Source organism: Remersonia thermophila, chromosome 5, assembly GCF_042764415.1.
Source record: "Remersonia thermophila strain ATCC 22073 chromosome 5, whole genome shotgun sequence".
Lineage (NCBI taxonomy): Eukaryota > Fungi > Ascomycota > Sordariomycetes > Sordariales > Chaetomiaceae > Remersonia > Remersonia thermophila.
In genome coordinates, this window is record NC_092221.1 from 2,335,603 (window position 1) to 2,355,782 (window position 20,180).

Here is a 20,180-nt window from a genome sequence, read left to right on the forward strand (position 1 = left end):
TAAGTCCAACCAACCCCACCGCCAGGTCAAACCACCTACCGTACCCAACCATCGCTCGACCGCCACCTCCCTCCAACGTTCCCCCCCCCCCTCCCCTCCCCACAACCCTCAGGAGCATATCCGATTACCACCAAGGAGGACACGAGAAACGAACCGCCGATAGCCATCCGCTTGCTCCACAATGGAAGCCATCGCCTGCCCGCGCGTCACCTCCGTCTACCTCAACAACTACGTGGGCAAGAATGTCACCATCGTCGGCAAGGTCCTCGAGCTCCGGGGCGAGGAGGCCCTGATCGATGCCGACGGCAACGTCACGGCCCACCTGGACCGCGTGAGTCCAATGTTTCTTTTCTTCCCCCTTCGTCTTCCCTAATTTCCGTCGGAACGATGCGAGCTTGCTTACACCCCGTTGGCCCTGCAGGAGGCCCATCTCATGGTGAACAACGGCGTCCAGATCATCGGCAAGGTACAGCCCGATCTCTCCATCAAGGTCCTCAACTCGATCGACCTGGGGACAAACGTCGGTACGTGCGCCGGTAGATGATTTCCTGATGACGACACCTTTTCTCGGGTGGCAAATGGACGAGAAGGAGGAGGACGACGAGGAGGAGATGGGACGTCCTCGGACGCCCTGATCCCCGGCCGCCTTTCCCCCCTCTCCCCCCCTCCCCTTCCTCCTCCATCTTGTCTTCTACGTATGATCCATGTCATTGCACGACTAACCGCGCAATATAGACTACAGCCTGGCCAACAAGGTCGTTGAGATTTCCCACCAACACCCATCCCTCTTCCACTACGACTGAGGAGCGGCCGCACGAAGGCCAAGCCGGGGAGAGTTTGGGGTAGCGCAGGACTTGACCGCTGGCAAGGCAAAGGCCAACGCCGCGGGACAATATCCGAGCGGTCCTTACTAGCCCGCGCTGTTAAGACGAAGCCTGGTGGCAAGCGCAGGGTGTGGGAAGGGATGGAGCTGATTGCTGGACCGAACCGAACCTCATCCCTCCGTGACCACAAACCAAACAAGCATCTTCTTTTTGTCTCGGGCAGGGCATGAAACATACGGATGAGGAATGCGAGGGGTTGGGTAGGCCGCGAGCAGGCGGCGACGGGATCCTGCCTCTCGGCAACCTTCTGCTCATGCCTACCTTGGGCATGGTCGGCGACGATCCACATCTTGGACCCCCAGTCTGTGCCTGCAGGATGCATGTCACAGCGGCCGTCCCAATCAACAAGAATGCCGCCTGAAATTTCACATGGGGAAAAGTAGAGGATGTCCTGGGCCAAGCAACCAGGCCGCAAAGGAATAGAACCGTGAATAGGTAGCCATTTTATTGCATCCATTCCTTGGACAAGACGGCGGCCAATTCCCGCTGGCTTCTTGTACATCATGTCATTTGTGTATTACTGCCTAGGCAATGGCCGGGCTCCAAGCCCATCATCATCTCTGCCCTCGAGAGAATAACAGAAAGGAAAACAACGTCGTCAAGACACAGCGGAGACACATCCATGACCCGCGTGAGCAATCGCGATACAAGCAAACAACGCTGATGCCCCGTAACCGATGAACCATCCCGCCCGCGATACCCGTGACACGTGGGAGCTTCACCGAGCTCAAAACATGGCATCTCCATGCTCCTCTTTATGCTCTACAAACCCGCATCCACCTGTTGACCCCGTAACCCGTGCACAAGGGCTAAAAAAAAAAAAATGAGAAAAACCTTTATATCCTCCTCTCTTTCTCCTCCACATTCCCCGCGAGGTGCCTTGCCCACATCTCCTCCTCGTCCTCGTGCTGCTGCCCCTGCTGTTGCTGCTGCTCAAGCGCGCCGCCAAACTGCTCGGCGCCAAGGCGCTTGCCGCGCCCTCGCCCGCTCCCGCTCCCGCCGCGAACCACCGGCGGGCTGCTGGGCATGACGAGATCCGTGCTGAGAAAGTTGCCAAACTCGCGATCCATGTCGAGGCCGCTCAGATCCAGGCCATCGTGGCCATGCACTTGCCGGGAGGGCGAGCCGCCAATGAAGTCGTTGGCCTCGCTAAGCAGCTGGTTCAGCGTCGCCGTGAAGGGCGAGTCAAAGTGCATCATGAGGTGGTTGGGATCGCTGGCGTCCATGAAATGCCCGTCGTGGCCGCCACCGCCACCGCCGCTGTGGCGCGGCGTGCGGCGCTTGCTTGCGCTGCCCGGGTGGAGGTACTGGCCGCTTGCTGAGCGCGGGGTCTTGGTGGGCGTTTGCTGGAGCAGGTGAGCGGCGAGCAGCTGGCTGGGCGACTTATTAGGCATGCCGGAGCGGATCGACCGCGAGATGCTCCTAGTGATCGGGCGGTGGCTGGGCGTCGGCCGCGTGGGCGTCTTGAACGGATGGACCGCGGGCTTGGGCGGCGGGGTCGAGGGCCGCTTCGGAGGAGTGCCAAAGAGCTCCTGCTCGAGATCGTCGGCAACCGGGGTGCCGGGACGCTCCGGGTGAGCATCGTTCTCTTTTCCTCGTGCCTGCTTCGCGCCGTCCTGCGGGGCCGCGGGGGTCGGGGTGCTGTTGAAGTGGAGCTCCCCAAGAGTCTTGGGCACCCCATCTCTCCTGGGCGACGGGAACAAAAGCCGCCGGGTCGTCCCGAGCTCGTCGTCGACTCGGACGGGACTGTCGGCGGTTCCGCTACCCCTCGAGTGCGTGGAGCCCAGGAGGCGTTGTCTTGGGGAGCTCTGGAAGTTTAAAGGATTCGCTTCGGTCTGGACAGGGCCTTGTGGCGGCATCTGCATGCCGTTCCCCGTTGGCAGGTCGCTGTCGAGCGGTCCGAACGGGTCCGTGGTAAGATAGGCCTCGGACGTCGGATTTGGAGGCGCCTCGCTCTTTGCCCGCGACTTCTTGGATTTGGAGTTGCCGGCCTTCTTCTTGCGGGGTTGGTTGAGCCGGGCCGCGTCCTTGTCCCATCGGTCAGGAGGCCGATGGACCTTGAACTTGCCCAGCCAGATGCCGCAAGGATTGCACAGCAGAGTCTCTATCCACTTCTTCTTGTCGTCCATCGGGCCAAGGTTCTTCTTGACCATCCTGTACCTAGACGGCTGCTCGTTTTCGTCCCGCTCAAGGACCTCAATCATGGTGACGCATCCCGGCTTGTCCGAGAACTCATGGAAGCCAGGGACGCCTTCGTGGTCCTGCGTCCAGATCTTGCGCCACGTGGGCGTCTCGATGGCACCGCAGTTGCTGCAGAACGGAGGCGGGTCGCCCTTCTCGATGGCGCTCTGCAGCTTCTCCTTGATGGACTGCTTTTTGACAAAGTTTTTGCTGTACCGAGGAGGGTCCGGGTCGCTGGGGGGGCAAGGCGGCTCGGTAGCGGGGATCTGAGGCAGCGTGAGGAGGCTCTCGGTTGCCGGCTCCCGAGCTGGCGCCGTCGGCATCGCCGCGCCCGAGGTCGGGCGACCCTGCGATGCCGGCCGCGAGGACGGCCCTGCTGCCGGCAAGCCGTCGCATTGCAACGCCGGCTCTGGTTCGGGACGCTGTGGGATAGGCAGCGGCCGTGCCGGCACCGGGAGAGGCTGCTGAGCAGAGGGCTCGGCATGCCCATTCTGGGGAGCCGTCTGGAGGGGCTCAGGCGCCGGTGGAGGCACGTTCTGAGAAGCGGCACTCTCCAGGGACGCGTCGGGGCCGGGGGTGACTTGTGGTTGCGGTTGGCTTTGGCTTTGGCTTTGGTCATAAGCCGGCGTCTCTTGGTGATAGGGCGTGAGTTCGGGCTCCGACATGGCCGGGGTTGGGGCGGCGTCTGAGCCGGTCAGAGGCCGGGTCGGCGGCTTCTCGAGCATCGACTGCGGTGTCGTCACAGAGGCCTGCCTGCTTAGCGCCTTGAGCTTCCCTGTCGGGTTGTAGATGCTCTTGGTTGGCAGCAGTTCCGGCGGGCCAGGGTTCACCTCGTGGAAAGGGAATGTGGCGCGCTGTTGGCGGCGAGCGTTTTTGCACGCGCTGGGCTTCGTTAGCACGGGAGGGGACGGAGCAGGGAGCGACTGTTCCTGAGTGGTATCCCTCGAGAGACCCTGCAGCAGATCCTCATCGTCGAACATGTCCTCGAGGCCGCCGCTCATGAACCCCGAATCCAAGGGCGGCATCGAGAGGGTAGGCAAGGTCGGGCTGGACGCGGGAGGGCTCGAACGTAGGTACGCAGCTGTCCGCGGTACCGGCGGGGACGAGTTCAGATCCCCGGTGCTATCCTCGGGCGAGTAGCCGTGGTCAGGCGACTGGGCGTTGGAAGGAGCAGGCGATCTTGCGTCTTGGGCCAGGTTCTGGACCATCGGCGGCGTGCTGGCGATCGATTGGTCCATGCTCATCATGGATTCCGTCCTCGAGAGGTCCACCGCCCTCTTCCGGGGCAGCAGCTGGCGGTCGGGGATCGGAGTAGGCGCTCGCGGGACGTCCTGGAGGTGATTGGCAGCCGGTCCCTCCACCCCGGCCCCCACTGGCCTCATGGTGCGCAGCGAACCGGATGTGCTCGCAGCCACCCTCAAGGACTCCGGGGCCGCCCCGAACGGGGCGATGGGGCTGTACTCGGTCCTCGTGACCATGGCCCTTTTCTTTGGCGGCGCCGCTTCGTCGGCATCGGTGGCTTCCTCGACCGCCGATGTGTTTCCGGTTTCCACGGGCCGCTTCCTGGGCCGACCGCGAGGCCTGCCGGTTGGCTGCTTGCTCCGGGATCTCGACCCAGGCCGAGATGAGCGTGGCTGAGGCGCCGGCTCTGGGGTTGGCCGGGCCGACGGGCCTGCGGCGATCGGGGCATTGCTTGCAGAGCTCTGCGGCCTCGGCGGTATCGGTGCGACGCTCCCCGCCCTGCTCGCTGGCGCGATCGGAACTGGCGGGAAGGAGTTGGGAGGCGGTATGCTTCCCGGTCGCGGCGGCGGCGGCTGCTGCTGCTGCGACAGCGACGGCTGCTGGGGAGGGTAGCCTTCGCTCCGCATCTCGACGGGCCTATTCTCAACGAAGGACGATGTGGCGTACTGGCTCAGCTGCGCTGGCGGCAGCGCCGGTGAAGAGACCGTGCTGGTGTTCCCGGTGTGTCCCATCATCGGGTTGGACTGGAGAAAGGAGTTCCATTCAGAGGCCGTCTCGTTGGAAATGGGCGCTATCCTTGGCGCGCTGGTCGGTTCTGCCGGGGGGCAGTCGGAGCGGATCGGCATCCTCGAAACCGCCGCAAACTTCAACTTGACCTCGAGGGTGTCACGGCTCCCGCTGTTCAACAATGCGAGGAGATTTCGGGTCACGCGTCCCGTGACCAGCTGTTGCTGTTGGGCTCCGCGCTGGGGGTCCATGGCCCAAGATAGCATGCCCTGCCCAACCAGGGGCACATCGGGCTCCGAGTAGTCGTAAGCATAGACGCTGTAGTCATTTTCTTGTTGGTTCAGCAGCTCGGGGCTGCTCTGGGCGACCGCCTGCAAGCATGTGCGGAGATCGACGACGCCGATGGTGGTCTTTTCGTCGAGCGGCACGGTTTGGATCTGGAGTATGTGCGGCCACCGAGCGAGGCAGTGCACCTGATTGTCGCGGTCGAATGAGTAGTGGACCTTGACTGTTGGGGAGATGGGATTAGATGCATTGACAAAGGCAAACACTGCGAGGAGCGGTCAGGGAGACTCACGGCCCATTGGCCTCGACTGCATGGTCAATTCATCTGAACCAGCGGGCTGTGAGGCTGGAGGATGGGGTTGTGCGGGAGCCATCCACGGGCTGGACGCTGTCGCCATGTTGGGGCTCGGGTGGAGGGCGCGCAACGGGCTCGCGCTGGTGCCCTCGATGCCGATGCCGTCAAAGAGGGAAAAAGCGGTCGGGATCGTCGGCGAAGGCGGGCGTCGAAGATTGGGGGAAAAAAACACCACACTCTCTGGCGTTTCGTGTTAGAGGGCAGTCGGAGCGCCAATGAGCGGTTGTGAGAATGGGGAGGGGATTGTGAACGCCAGATAGGGAGATTAGAGTTGTGGGATGGAGTGGGTGAGAGAATGCCTGGCGCCAGCGTGGCCAGGGTTCTTCGGGAGGCTGGAGGTGGTTTACATTCTCAGGGCAGGGCGCGTCTGGAATGGGCGCGTCTGTGGGTCTCGGTTCGCGGCACAACAGGGGAGGGCTAGGGAAGCGGCCGCGTTCCGAGACACCTCATCGCCGGGAAGAAATTGGAGGAGAGGCAAGAGAGGAACGAAGGTGAACTTGTTACAGGCAGCTTATTTCCACCATCCATGGCCCACGTACCCATTGCTTTGGCTGTCACGGCATGGCTGCCGTGCGGACTGTGTAGGTAGGTTCGAGATTGCTTCTTCGGGAGGGAGCCCAGGTGGTGATCGGGTGGGGCGCCGTTCACGCGTTCTTGGCAGTTGGCGTTAGGTCAGGTTGCGGTTGAGACGGAACCCGTGCATGGACGCGAGCTTGGGGCGGTGTGGGGCTCGCAGACGGGTTGGGTGGGGCCTTCTGTCCCGTCTTGGCCCGTGCTTCATCTGCGCGGAGGCGCCAAGCCACGGACCCAGCTTCGGGCGGAACCCGGCCTGACCTTTCTTACCGCACAAGTGCCGCAGGACAAGTTCTCAACTTTCGAGGCTCCCTTTGCCTCCCGGATGAGCCCTCGTACGTCGAGGCTTCTGGGACTTGGTTTGGAGAGAAGCCTGGATGGAAAGCATCAACGTTGCCGGGGGATACCGGTCTCCTATTTATACCCCGCAAAAACGCTGATCCCGGCCGGGCTCAACTCATCTCAGGCAACCATCCCTCCCTCCGCCCCCCTCCCCGCCCTCCTCGGGTACCTTGCCTTCCTCCCGGCTTACCGTACCTGATGCGTTTTTGAATGGTCATTCCATGTCGCGCCATGAGCAACATAACATTCGCTGTTGTCCCATTCGTTCGGCCGATGTTTTTGACACCAATGAGGCCCGTTGGGGTTTCCGCCCCAACCCAAGCCTTGCTTGAATCTCAGCCATGCTCCTATCACGCACAACCCCCCCCCCCCACCATCTCAGCGTTCAATGTTAGACCCCGTTTTTGTCGACTCGATTCGCAGCAACCACGGCAACCAACTGCAACCAAGCATGCTACACATTCCGAGAACCGGTGCATTTGCGTTCCCAACGGTTGCAAGTTGCAACACTCTGTAAATGGACTAGGAGTCCGAGAACCCGCTTTGTCCCAAGAGACCCGTAAGAAATGATCATATCCGCATCATGATATCCGCGATATCCGCGCGATGCATCTCAGGAGTTGGTTCAACTCTGTGACCTCCTCCGACGAAAGAACCCAGCGAAAACCCTCCGCTCCTTGATTTCCACGGTGTAATATGGCGTGAGCGGAAACACAGGGCGTATGTCATAGCAGTCTTGTCCATCTTCGCCACCCGGCCTCGGATTTCCCATGGCCGATCGCCATTTTCGTTCCGGAATTTCACCCAGCTTCGTGCTGTCGGACGAGAACGACATGACGGATATTCTGTTTGCGGCCGAGATGCTCTGTGCGGGTGGCGGACTCCTTGGCCTTGTTGAAACTACTTGTACAGCCTTGGAGACCCGCTCCTGAGGGCTGCTCTGTGGCGTTTGTGACGGCGGCGGCGGTCTCTCGGCGTCTCGGGTCCTGTGATGCTTCCTATGGGAGCTTGCCCTTTTCCTACCTCTCGTGCTCTTTTCTTTCCCGGGAGCGCTGGCCTGTTGGATGCCCTCCCAATGTTCTGGCGGGGCTGTTTTCGACGGGTCCGGAGTAACTGCAGTCAGCGACGGTTTTCTCCGGCGTCGTGATGAATCGGGTTCCACAGCATGCTTGGTGGTGAATGCTCTGGACGAGGCACTGGGAGGTGTGAAGGAAACCCGGGATCGGGATGAGGATGAAGAAGGTGCTAGACGACGGGAAAGAGCATCAATGGATCGGATTGCGTCAACCCTCGAGGCATTGGACAGCGTCATGAGCGAGCTATAGTCCAAATCCACTCCATTCCCCTTGCTGGAGAGACGGAGCAGGTTTGCGATGGCGTCTCTCAGCCGTTTCAGAATCCGATCCAGGGACCGGAGGGACCGGGCTATGCAGCATTGTTGTTAGCGAGCGAGTGTTGACGGTGCGTCCAGTGGCTCCATCCCAGCATGACCTACCATCTCCTTTGCTCAAACGGCTGCCCGACTCCGAGAGCCGCAAGGAGTACGTCTGTTTGATCAAGGAACGGTCTCGTCCAAGGGACTTTTGCAACTTGGAGCGCCCATGCTTGTTGTGACGGGTGGGTGAAGCGCTCTCGGGCTCGCCGCCCTTGGACGCCTTCAGGAGCAACATGCAGTTCGCATAGGTAACTATCGAGGAGTGCCCTGACACGGTCGCCGAAAGACATGATTTACAAAGTCATTCACTCGTACTTAACGAGTACCATAGGTACGTCAAAGAGAGCCTGTGTAATGCGTCGGTGTCGTATTGATGATGCAAAGCCTGATGGTTTCCCGAGCAGCACGACATTTGCCGACTCGCATGCGGGGTGACCCGCCGTTGCTCAGCCGGCCTGGATGTCGGAGAGGCGGACTCTCTCGGATTCCACGGAGCGGACGTGGTTCTCTCTGCCACCGCATGTATGTACATACTTGGTGAAGCGCCGTTGGCCGCCAAGCTCCTCGGCACCTGGAAAAATCCAGCAGAGATCCAAACTGTCGGCGCAGCTCATGGCCAATCCGCGTGCCTGGCACGGAAGCCCTGCTTGTACTAGAATAATAATAGAGCTTTGAGGTCCCAAGCGAACAACGATCACGTGTGGAGACGCCAGGAACCAAATCGTGCGGGCTGCATTGCGAAGTCTTGGCAGGCATGATGTCGCGTCTCATGTGGGGCGTGGCACACAGTCGGCCCCACAGCCACAGTTCCCAGCTGGCGACCATAAACGTCACCTTCCCTTTCAACCAATCTCGAGGCTCTGCAACGCCCATGGGCTTCGACATCGAGTGCTAGAGAATCATCAACGATGCGGATATCAACCCGATCCACAGCGCCCGCCGCCCTGGCGCTTGCTTTCGCCCTGCTGCCGACGTCGAGCTGCGCCGGCCTCCCCCAATCCCAGCTCCGCCCGGACGCCGCGCCCGCCGAGCGGTCCGGCCCGGTCGTGTTCCCGTTCCTGAAATGGCTCCGTGACAGCGCCGTCGAGGTGGTCTTTGGCAAGCCGTCGTGCAAGGCAAAGGCCCAAGCGCCGGCCGCCGCGATACAGTCTCGGTATCGCAACGACGTCGTGATCCGCTTCAACGTCACCAGCTCAGAAGAGGAGGGAGCTCTGGCGCGGGCGACCGAGCAGATGGTTCTGGACGTCTGGGCCTTCACGCCGGAGTTTGTGGACATCCGTCTCGACAAGGACGACGTGAAGGCTCTTCTTACGCTGCTGCCCAAATCGCTGGAGCCGTCGATCCTGATCCCGGACGTCGCGGACGCGGTGTGGGCGACCTTCCCGTCGACATCGCCGGAGTATGACCTCGAGTCGACGTTTGCAAAGGCCGCCAGATCGAGAAGGCCGGTGGACGGCGTTGGGGACGTTTTCTTTCACAATTATCAGCCGCTGCCGGTAGGATTCGACCGATGGTTCCGTTCCGGGTGCCTTCCCACGCTGACCCCCCGCTCCTAGGTCATCGAGAGCTGGCTGCGTCTGTTGGAGGCCATGTTCCCTTCTATTGTGAACATGACCAGCATTGGCAAGTCGTCCGAGAAAAGAGACATCTACGCGCTTCGCGTGGGCGCCAAGGCCGGTGCTTCAGATCCGAACAACCCCCGGAAGACGATTCTCATCACGGGAGGCGTCCATGGCCGCGAATGGATCTCGACAAGCTCGGTGAACTACCTCTTGTGGTCGGTCATTACTCTGTACGACAACGAGAACCTGATCACCAAGCTCCTCAAAGAGTTTGACCTGGTCTTCATCCCCGTCGTCAATCCGGACGGCTACGAGTACACCTGGCAAACAGACCGCCTCTGGCGCAAGTCCAGGCAGCTGACCAAGGTCCGCCCTTGCCGCGGAATCGACCTCGATCACGCGTTTGGCTACGGCTGGGACGTGGCCGGCCGCGAGACCGACCCCTGTTCCGAGAGCTACGGCGGAGAGAAGCCGTTCCAAGCCACCGAGGCATACCGGCTGGCCAAGTGGGTGAAGAGAGAAACAGTCAACGGAGCCCAGTTTGTGGCGTTGCTCGACCTCCACTCGTACTCGCAGCAGATTCTCTACCCCTACGCCTACACCTGCTCGGTCGACCCGCCCAACTTTGAGAACCTCGTGGAGCTGGCCGTGGGCCTTGCCAAGGCCATCCGGTTATCCAGCGGAGAGGCATATACAGTGTCCTCGGCATGCGAAGGGGCCGTCGCGCAGGCGTACGGCGCGGACAACGCGCAAACGCGTGTCGAGGCGAGCGGTGGCGCGGCCATTGATTGGTTTTATCGTATGTATCCTCCTTTCCTCTCGTTGGATGATTTGACGCGGGCTGACGTGCTGTTCTCTTGCGTAGACCATATCAAGACGCGGTACAGCTATCAGATCAAGGTGCGAGACACGGGGAGTTATGGATTTTTGCTCCCGAGCGACCAGATCGTTCCGACGGGAGAAGAGATGCTCAGCGTGCTCAAATACCTCGGCGACTTCCTCCTGGGGAATAACGGCATCGAAGGGCCGTTGTGGGAACAGCCATCGAGGCATGGGAATGACCTCCGGCGGAGGAGGCGGTAAGGGGCGGCATGTGCAGCATGCAGCATGCAGCATGGTTTGGATGTCAGGTACTGATAAAAGCTGGATTGGTTGTTTTTTTTTATTCTTTCATATCTGAGGTTAGTTATGGCGAACGGCGTTTCTTGGTTTCCTGGGAGATTGCCATGGACTCCGGGCATTGCAGATAGGGGTTGGATTCACGATCGAAAAAGAGCCGAACGCGTGCCAGCAGAAGATAGGTAACGTTAACTAGTTAGCTAAATGAAGCCGGATCTTTCGTGCGCCCCAGCCTTGCGACTTCGGCGCACATGGAGCCCGTGGTCCACTGACTCTCTGTCATGTTGCTGCATGAGGTTGGCCCAACACCCAAGCCGCTCGCCAACAGCATCCACAACAAGCCGCAGAGGTGGCCCTGGAACATGGATCCAGTTCCCTGGCGGCGCGTTTCCCATCGCCATGGTGCCATGCAGGTAAAGTCAGGGTGTTGAATGAAGTCAATCTCTCACCCTGGCGTAGTCCAAGCCCAAACAAGAGCTTCCAGTATTTTCCTCACTTCGCCTGCCCCTGAAATAGGGCCTTGGCAGCGGGGACGACGAGCAAGCTGCAGACCTTGGGGCCGGCCGGATCGACGCGGGCAGGGAGGTGGTTGGGATTCCGAGAAAGGCCCTGGCGGGCCAAGGTGGGACCCTAGCGCTCAGCTGGGAAAGAGCTGGGAGCCCAGCCTGATCCCGAAGACCCACATCCAACCCACCTGCTGGGTTTGGTGTTTGGCAGCGGCCGAGCCATTCCTCTCCTTTGCATGCAACATCTCGCAGCAGCGCTGAAAGTCCTACGCTACCTTACCTACCTACGTCCACGTATGTAGGTCAAGAAGCTGGCAAGACTGGACGTGACCTTGACGCCGAGGTGCCACCCACCTTCAGGTTTCTGCCGTATTCCGTACCTTACAGCCTCGTCCCGTCTGTATTCTGTAATCGCGAAACAACAACCCCCCCCCCAGCCAGGCCGACCTCGTCCGTCCGTCGCATCCGCACGACGACGGAGCCGCCCCGAGACTCGGCTTTGCTGCGCTTCAGCGCGACATTCGTCCACTCGTTGAACTAACCACACCACGCACCCAACACCCACACCACGCACCACACACCCAACACCCACCCCCACGCACGCGTACACACGCACATCCACACCCGCGCCCAACCAGCCGCATCTCCCTGCAGCCTTGTACCTGCAAACACCATCTGTCGGCGTCTCTGCACTCGACTTTGGCCCTCTCCCCCCCCCCCCCCCCCGCCGACTCTCGTTTGCCCACCGCTTCGTCTCTTCGAGTTGCGCGCTCCAACACCATCTCCACCCACACGATCCTGCCATCCATCGTCCGAACCGCCCCTCCGGCCCCATGGATTATGACGATTGATCCGAGCCGCCATTATGCCTTTCCTGCGACGCCGCGGAGTCATGGCCAGCGAGAGCGATATGCGTCGCCATTCGCTATTTGACGCTTTGCCCCTTCCCAAGCCGCCGCCGCCGCCGCAGTCCGGGTCCACGAGCGACCTGCCAGCTTTGACATCGGTAGCAGAAGATCCTTCGTCGTTCGGCGCCACGCCCCCCTCTCCCCCAGAACTCCCGCGAGACAGCATATCGGTCATCTCCACCCATGGCGGCGTGCCCGCCATCGTCGAGCCCTCTGAAGGGCGGCCCTCCGACGGGGCCGAGTCGCAGGCCGTGTCCGACTACTCCCACAAGCATCGACGCTTCTCCATGCTGAGGTTTCGTAACGCCTCAGACTCCCATCTGGCGGCAAAGGCGAAGCTCCATGCCGCAGCTCAGAAGCCTCCGCCTGTACCACGACGTACGTAGCTCTGCTCTTGTTGTTATTGCTCTTCACACGCCTGCACGGATCCTCCGGTTCGATGCTGATGCAAGCCGCCGCAGCTCCCGAGATCATCACCACGTCCCCGACGTTCAATGAGCAACTTATCCCCCGCAAGAAGACATCGCGAATCAACTTTGCGGCTCGTCTGCGCAGATCCGGAGAGCTTCCGAGGCCGCCAGACATCGACGAGGTCATTGGCACAAACGGCCGGTTCGCCGGCCACCACCATACCCCTCAGATTCCCGAGCATAGCGTATCGTTCGACGAGCCCCATCGACCGTCCTCCTCACGCCTCAGCCTTGCGCAGGCGTCTGGAGACGAACGGTCGCAGGGATTGGCGATCCCGCCCAACCGATTGTCCGAGTCTTCGCGGTCCGATGCCAGCTCGGGAGAGAGGGGCTCGGGGGCCACCACCCACTCCATCTACGCGACGACGAGCTTCTTCAGGCTTGCACGCCGGAAGAGCAGGCAGCCGGAACCGCTGTTCCCCATTGCCCATCTTCAAAAGCACAAGTCGGCCTCGGCGGACAACTCGGCCATGTCCAGCTCGTCGTTCCTCCACTCGACCGCCGGCTCGGTCGACCACTCAGCGTCCAATGGCTCCCGCGGAGGTCAGCTAACGCCGACGCAGTCAAGGGCGCCGTCGAGGAACGGAATGGCAACCCCTCCCCCGCCGGCCGGGGCGGTCGCCGCGTTCGCCAGGTCTGCGGCGTCCCCGGCCACCGCGCTGTTCCGGCAAAGCTCGAGGCACTCCGGGCAATCCTCCCCGACCCGGAGCTATGCGAATAGGAGAGGCAGGTCTTCGACCATGAGCTCGTTGGGGAGGAATTCGCCTCGCGTGTCAGAAGACCACCTGGCGCCTCCGACGTCCAGGACCTCCCTATCGACAGGCCGGAAGAGCTTTAGCGACCTCCTCGGCCTCGGCAAGCTCGGGCGGACGTCGGATATGGCGTCGCGACAAGGGCAAACGGCCCCGGCGGCGGGCGGTTCCTCGTCCAAGAACAACTCGCTCCAGCTACCTCGTGAATCCGCCACCCTGCCGGAGCGCCGCGAGGACGAATCGCCTTCCAAGTACCTCGAGCGGGCGCTCGAGTCCGTCAGCCGAAGCGTGGTGGCGGCGGTCCTGTCCAAGAACACCGATACCTTCTCTCAAGCCGTGCTCAGGAGCTACATGCGCGGCTTCAAGTTCTTCGGCGATCCCATGGACATGGCCCTCCGGAAGCTCTTGATGGAGGCGGAGCTGCCCAAAGAGACGCAGCAGATCGATCGCTTCTTGCAGGCGTTTGCAAACCGCTACCACGAGTGCAACCCCGGCATCTATTCCACCCCGGACCAGGCCTACTTTATCGCCTTCTCCCTCCTCATCCTCCACACCGATGTGTTCAACAAGAACAACAAGCACAAGATGCAAAAGTCCGACTATTTGAAGAACACCCACGGCGAAGGCATCTTCGACGAAATCCTCGAGGTCTTTTACGACAACATCACCTACACCCCGTTCATCCACGTCGAAGACGACGCCGAGGCCAACGGCGATCGCTCCCAAAAGGGGCGCAAGAAGTCCCTCTTTCCGCACCACCATCCGGATCCAGCCCGGAAGGTCGCCAAGGAACCCGTGGACCCCTACACGCTCATCATCGACGACAAGCTGGAGCTGCTGAGGCCCAACCTGAAGGACGTGATGCAGTTGGATGACCCGTACAACTACCTGGGAACCGCCAAGTCTCTCAACATGAAGGAGCTCCAACGGACATTCTTCAAGACGGGCGTCTTGCAGATAGTGTCTCCAAGGTCCCGCCCGGATGCCTTCATGTCGGAGAAGACGGCCACGAACCCGGAGGAAGCCCATCCGGGAATTGTCGACATCAAGGTCACCAAGGTCGGGCTGCTGTGGCGGAAGGATGCGAAGAAGAAGAAGACGCGGTCGCCGTGGCAGGAGTGGGGGGCCATCCTCACCGGGGCTCAGCTGTACTTCTTCCGCAACACGGCCTGGATCAAGCAGCTGATGCACCAGCAGAAGGAGCACGTGAAAAAGGGACACGGAGGCGACCCGTGCATCTTCAAGCCTCCCCTGCAGGAGTTCAAACCGGACTCCTTGATCTCGACCGAGGGTGCGGTGGCCTTGGTGGACTCGAGCTACACCAAGCACAAGCACGCCTTTGTCTACGTCCGGCATGGCAGCCTGGAAGAGGTCCTCCTGGCAGAGGACGAGGAGGAAATGAACGACTGGCTGGCCAAGCTCAACTATGCCGCCGCGTTCCGGACGTCTGGGGTTCGGATGCGCGGCGTCATCGGAGGCAACCTCGACGGACAGAGCCGGCGCGCCATCCGGGGATCGTCAAGCGGGAACGTCGAGGTCATCCAGACCCCTTCGGGCGAGGTGACGGTCACTCGCAGCCGCATCGACCACAAGATGGCACAGGACATCTTGACGGCCCGGAGGGCCTTTATGCGCCAGAAAATCGAGGAAGCCAACGAGAAGCTGAAGGAGGCCGAGGCGACGCTCGAATCGCAGCTGCGCAACTCGAGGCACCTCCAACTGCAGGCGCCCATCCTGCCGAAGACGCGGGAGCAGATGCTGCTGTCGGCGGCGCGGATGGCGGCCCAGCTGAAGTGGACTCGGATGGAGATTTGGCGGCTGAGATGCCACCGTGATATCCTCCAGATGGATCTGGACGAAGAAGCCAAGGCGCTCGGGCTGCCTCCGGATGAGAAGGTCGACGCCGCCAAGAAATCCCCCGTCAAGGACGACGGGAGGTCGAGTCTTCTTTCGGCGCACCCGGCGACGAACCCGCGGGCTTCGGCGCAGCTCTTGTCGACCGACACCGCCGCCTCACCGAGGCCAGGTGGCGACTCCTCGCCCGTGACGGAGACCTTCCAGACGCCACCCACTACCGCGACCGTCCTCGGGGAAGATTCCTGGACGGTTGCACCTCTCGATTCTCACGAGCCAGCCAAGGCGTCAGCCTCGGCGGCAGGGGGATCGGAAACATCGCTGCCAATCGCTCCGGGCGACGAGGCCGGTCCTCCTACCTCGCCGGGGAAGCAGCCGTTTGAGGAGCCCGACGACGACGCCGACGAGCGCGAGCTGCTGGAGCAGGCCGGCCTTTTGCAGCCCGAGATCTCGCGGGCTTCGGAGCACAAGAGCGCCGCCGGCGCCGCGGAGGCAGAGGAGACCCCCGAGCCGCGCGAGCGTAGGTCGAGCATCACCCGCGGGGACAAGAGCAAGATCCGCCGGAGCCTTCACCGCACGCTGCGGGAGGGCGCCGGCCACATCTCGCATCACCGCCATCGCAGAGCCAAGGACTCGACCTCGACCGCCACGCTGCCGGACGATGCCAGCTCCGATATCCTGCCTCGGGGGAGCGGCCAGTTCGTGGTCCACGGCAAGAAGGCCTCCGTCATCACCTTTGGCAACGAGCTTCAGCAGGGCCTCAGCTCCGAGGACCGCATCCGCCAGCGGCTGCAGCGGGAAAACTCGATCGGCAGCCAGGCCGGCCCTTCCGAAGGAGGCGGCAGCGATTTTCAGTCCGTCCTAACGTCCATGTCCATCTCGGATCGCGAGCATCGCGGCTCCGGGGCGAGCGCGAGCACCGCGACGGCGAGGAGCTTTCGGGAACTGCATCGGAGGTACTCGAACGCCCAGGCCATGAAGTCTGGCAGCGCCGGCGCCCACCTGGCTCTGCCGTCGGACGACGACAGCGACGCGGCGGTGAGCTTCTCGGACGGCCGACGGACCCCGCTCCCGCCCATTGACGGCCACGAGGAGCAGGAGCAGGACGAGGATGAGGCGGAGTTTGTCGATCTCAGCCCGAGAAGCAGCAGGGAGGGCCGAAACACTCTCTTCTTCACCCCCGAGCCTCCCGCGTCGCCCGTGATCGAGTCCTCCAAGGAGGCCGAGGCCGAGGCCGAGCCGGAGCAGATGGACGCGGTGGCGGAAGGCGGCGACCGGCTCCCGAGCCCTCCGCTCCAGTCCGTTAGCGCCTAACCCAAGGCGACGGCGAAGGCTGATGAGCAACCCGAACCGCACGACACCATCGGCCTGACCAAACCACCTGCATCCTTTCAAGTCGCCACCATCGCACTTCTCTACGTTCTCTCTCTTGCGTTCCGGCATGGAAAAGTCTCTCTCTTTCTTGAACATACGATCGTTTAATGTCACTTATAACGCGTGGGAACGGCATGGAAAGAGAAAAAGAGAACTATATGCGGCATAACCACCCACCTAGGGGAAGGGGGGGTAGGGATACGCTTGCAATTGACAGACCATACGAACCCTGATGCTCATTCTTTTTCTTCTCTCGTTCATCCGACTCTGGATACTCGGCTGCTCTGTCGACATCTCTGTTTTCTTGTCTCTGGCCTACTACCTACATGAACCTCGCTCTTCAACACCCTAGACTTGTTTAATACCCCCCATTCCTTCGCTCGCCTGTTTCCCTGTCCGGATCTCTTGTCGGTTCGGCACGCACTACCTCACTTACCAATCAGCGATCTTGTCATGGTGTGGGCTGGAGGAGCCAGTCGCACACAGCACCATTTACACATACGCACGCTCCTTGTCGTCTTGTTTTTTCTTTTTTTTTTTTTTTTCGCAGTGGTCTGCTACAACCAACGATGGGAAAGCCCACCTTGAGTGGCGACTGTGAACCTGGTTGAGGAGGGGGCATGAATGATTTTGTTCATGCTCGCTCCCGTCGGGACTAGCCCAAGTCTTGCCGTGTCTCCCTTCTTTCCTTTCCTTTGCTTTTTTTTTTTTCTTTTGCGGGCTTGGCTGTGTACACTTTTTTTTGGACGACTAAAGGGAATAAGAATTGGGGCGCAAACAAAGGGGGGGAGAGGGGTTGGCAATGGTCTATTTGGTGCGTCTTTCTGGCTGTCGTTGCTTCGCAGGTAGAAGAAGAAAGGGGAGGGGCCTCCCTGGTAGAGTCTTATCAAATAGCCTTTTTACACAAACCTCTAGTAGTAGTACAACACCACCGTTCAGCAATGTATTATGCATCAAGTTGCCTCGTGGACCCCGATCCAAGACTGGACGCTCGAGAGCAAGCCGAAGATCCGACCGACCGAAACGCGGCACCCAGTTTCTCTAACTCTCGCTCCAGGATACGGAGGCATACATACACACAAGGTCGCGCTCATGTAGTTACCTCGCCTTCCCCCCAGCAAGCCAGCCCGCCTTCGTTCATTTCTTGCCCTTCTTCTTCTTCTTTCCTCCTCCTCCTCCTCCTCCCCCTCCGGCCGCCGCCCCCGAAGCAGACGCCTTCTCTACCTTCACGGACCCCGCACCGCCAGCCAGCTCCAGCGTCTCCTGGTCGTCGCGCACCACTCCGCCCTGCGTCGCCTCTGCAGCACGCTTGCGGCCCTTCTTGCCCTTGGGCCGGTAGGTGCTGCGGTCGCGCAGGGGCAGCCAGCGCTCCGGATCGGGCTTCTTGTCCGGGTCGTAGTTCTTGGGGAGCTTGCGCTTGCGCCGCTTCTTGGCTGCCGCGGCAGCGGAAGGTTGCTGCTGCTGCTGCTGCTGCTGCTTGCCTGCGGCATCTTCGGCGGGGGCGGCGGGCCGCTTCGTTCCGCGGGAGGGTTGGGCCGGCGGGGGCGGCGGGGTCGCGACGCCCGCCTCGAGCAGGGCGTTGACGTCGACGCCGCGAATCAAGGACTCGACGGCAGGAAGCACCTCGAGGTGCGGCTCGGCGCGGGAGAAGTCTGTGGTGGCGTAGCTGGCGACGAGCCCCGCGCGGGCGAAGCGGTCGTCGGGCCTGGCGGCAGCGATGCGGGTGAAGGCCTCGCCTGCGGCGGCCAGGTCGGCCGGGTGGGAGGAGCGGAGCAGCTCGACTCCCGCGGCGCGCAGGACGGAGGCGCCGGGGCTGGAGGCGGCCGAGGAGTCGGTCTTTTTCTGCCAGTGGGAGGCCGCCTTGCCAAGCTCCTGGCGGATGGCTACGTGCCGGTTCTGGGTGCGGTAGAGAGACACGGCGAGGGCGACCAGGCCGGGGGCGAAGCGCACGTCGGCGTGCTCGGGCGTGGCGGCGGTTTCGAGGCGGGCGAAGAAGCTTTCCAGGAGCTCGATGGCCGGGCTGGGGTTGTTGAGCTGGACGTAAAGCTGGATCGCCGTGAGCAGGAGCCCGACATCGTCGGGCCGAGACTTGAGCAGAGGAAGGATCTCCTTCAGGGCGTCCTCGCCTGCCCGGAGCTGGGAAGCCGCCGCGGCACCGAGCACGCCGAGGTCCGATTTGGAGCTGGTGATGGACGGGACGGGATCCTTGGAAAGGATCTTGGCGGTCGACCTGGCGACGCCGGAGAACTTCTGGGCGTGTAGATCGAGGACGTATTTGTTGTGGCGGAGCAGGGAGCTCTGGTACTCGAACAGCTTATCGTTCCCCTTGGGCTCCGGGAGCTGCTCGGCGAGCCGCTGGGCCAGGAAAGGGTTGGCCTCGGCCTGGAACACGAGGGAGTTTGTGCGGGCAACAACCTTGGCCGAGGAGTCCGGGGCGTCGTCCAGGCTGAGGGACTTTTGAAGGCCGGCGGCCTCGTCCAGCTTGCCGAGCTTTGTGCAGACATAGGCCTGCTGCACGATGATGGGCACCAGCTCTGCCTTCTTGTCTTCGTCGCTGAGGTCCTCTGTCGCCTCGCACAGATCCCGCGCGCGCTTCAGCAGCACGGCCGCCTTGGCGAGGTCGCCGCGGGATATGCAGCCGCATGCGGCGTTGTACGCCGTCTCGAAGGCCTCCAGGTCCTCCCTCGCCGGCTGCTTCTCGCGGTCGGGCACGGCCCAGCCCTTGCCCTGCCACTCGAGCTGCGCGTTGGCGGCGGCCAGGTTGATGCGCAAGTCGTTTTCCTCGCCGTGCTGGGCGCCGCCGTGGTTGGCGGCCAGGTGCCGGTACGCGGCCGCCGACTGGTCAAACTTCTCGGCGCGGTAGGCGATCTGGGCGGCGAGATGCTTCAGGCCGCGGTGGGCGGCGGGCGAGTCGATGCCGGCACGGCGCAGCACGGCCTCGGCGGCGTCGAGATCGCCCGTCTTGTAGAGGGCGTAGGCCTTCTCGAGGGCGCAGGTATCGGCCAGGGCATCGCCGGCCTCGGCTATGGCGCGCAGGGCATCGTCGAAGCGGTCGAGGTTCAGGAGTGCCACCACGAGCGTGTGTTGGGCTGCGGCCAGATCGGCAGGACGGCCCTTTGCAGCGCGCACGGCGGCACTTGCGATGTTGAGCGCTTCGTCGTGGTCTTGAATGTCGGGACGCCCGAGGAGGGAGTTGAGAGCGACGACGGCGGCATCTCCCATGATGACGGCGGGAAGGCTGGAGCTGAGTGGCGTTTCGAGTGGTGTTTGCGCATTCAGTCGGCCCAGGGGAGTTCTCCGCCGGGTTGGGAGGAGAACCAAGAGAGTCAGGGTCGGGTAGGTGGACTTGGTCGGGTGGAGGAAGCTCAAACGGAGATGCTTTCGTCAAGCTTGGGAACGGGACGGGATGGCCTGCTCCACAGCTGAAGTTGAGGTTGGAGTGGAGCCTCAGCTGCCTCGAGGTAGGTTAGTGTACTGTGTACGCAGTATGTACACGGTAGGTTGTGTGTCTCTCCTGTTGTCTTCAGCGGGTACACTGGACGCGGGGCACCCGAACAGTTTTTGGTCAAGGTCCACCGGTGGGTCCCTGGGCCGTGCTGGTCCGTGCCTCTC

The 20,180-nt window shown here is 62.0% G+C and overlaps 6 protein-coding genes across 6 annotated transcripts; 3 read left to right on the forward strand and 3 right to left on the reverse strand.

The window, feature by feature from the left end:
- Positions 1–181: 181 nt before the first annotated feature.
- On the forward strand, positions 182–803 carry VTJ83DRAFT_5865 (uncharacterized protein; the record flags this gene model as incomplete). Its single annotated transcript, XM_071012512.1, has 3 exons — positions 182–331; positions 422–524; positions 736–803. 3 exons carry the CDS (start codon positions 182–184, stop codon positions 801–803), a joined length of 321 nt encoding a protein of 106 aa, XP_070865240.1.
- A 917-nt stretch (positions 804–1,720) lies between these two features.
- VTJ83DRAFT_5866 (uncharacterized protein) lies at positions 1,721–6,216 on the reverse strand (the record flags this gene model as incomplete). The annotated part of the gene is made up of 3 exons (XM_071012513.1): positions 1,721–5,541; positions 5,611–5,853; positions 6,213–6,216. 3 exons carry the CDS (start codon positions 6,214–6,216, stop codon positions 1,721–1,723), a joined length of 4,068 nt encoding a protein of 1,355 aa, XP_070865241.1.
- A 997-nt stretch (positions 6,217–7,213) lies between these two features.
- Positions 7,214–8,086, reverse strand: VTJ83DRAFT_5867 (uncharacterized protein; the record flags this gene model as incomplete). The annotated part of the gene is made up of 2 exons (XM_071012514.1): positions 7,214–8,011; positions 8,084–8,086. 2 exons carry the CDS (start codon positions 8,084–8,086, stop codon positions 7,214–7,216), a joined length of 801 nt encoding a protein of 266 aa, XP_070865242.1.
- An 845-nt stretch (positions 8,087–8,931) lies between these two features.
- VTJ83DRAFT_5868 (uncharacterized protein) lies at positions 8,932–10,668 on the forward strand (the record flags this gene model as incomplete). Its single annotated transcript, XM_071012515.1, has 3 exons — positions 8,932–9,519; positions 9,580–10,384; positions 10,451–10,668. 3 exons carry the CDS (start codon positions 8,932–8,934, stop codon positions 10,666–10,668), a joined length of 1,611 nt encoding a protein of 536 aa, XP_070865243.1.
- A 1,407-nt stretch (positions 10,669–12,075) lies between these two features.
- Positions 12,076–16,508, forward strand: VTJ83DRAFT_5869 (uncharacterized protein; the record flags this gene model as incomplete). Its single annotated transcript, XM_071012516.1, has 2 exons — positions 12,076–12,496; positions 12,580–16,508. 2 exons carry the CDS (start codon positions 12,076–12,078, stop codon positions 16,506–16,508), a joined length of 4,350 nt encoding a protein of 1,449 aa, XP_070865244.1.
- A 1,197-nt stretch (positions 16,509–17,705) lies between these two features.
- Positions 17,706–19,790, reverse strand: VTJ83DRAFT_5870 (uncharacterized protein; the record flags this gene model as incomplete). The annotated part of the gene is made up of 1 exon (XM_071012518.1): positions 17,706–19,790. The coding sequence occupies one exon, from the start codon at positions 19,788–19,790 to the stop codon at positions 17,706–17,708; it is 2,085 nt and encodes a 694-aa protein (XP_070865245.1).
- Between the last annotated feature and the right edge of the window lie 390 nt (positions 19,791–20,180).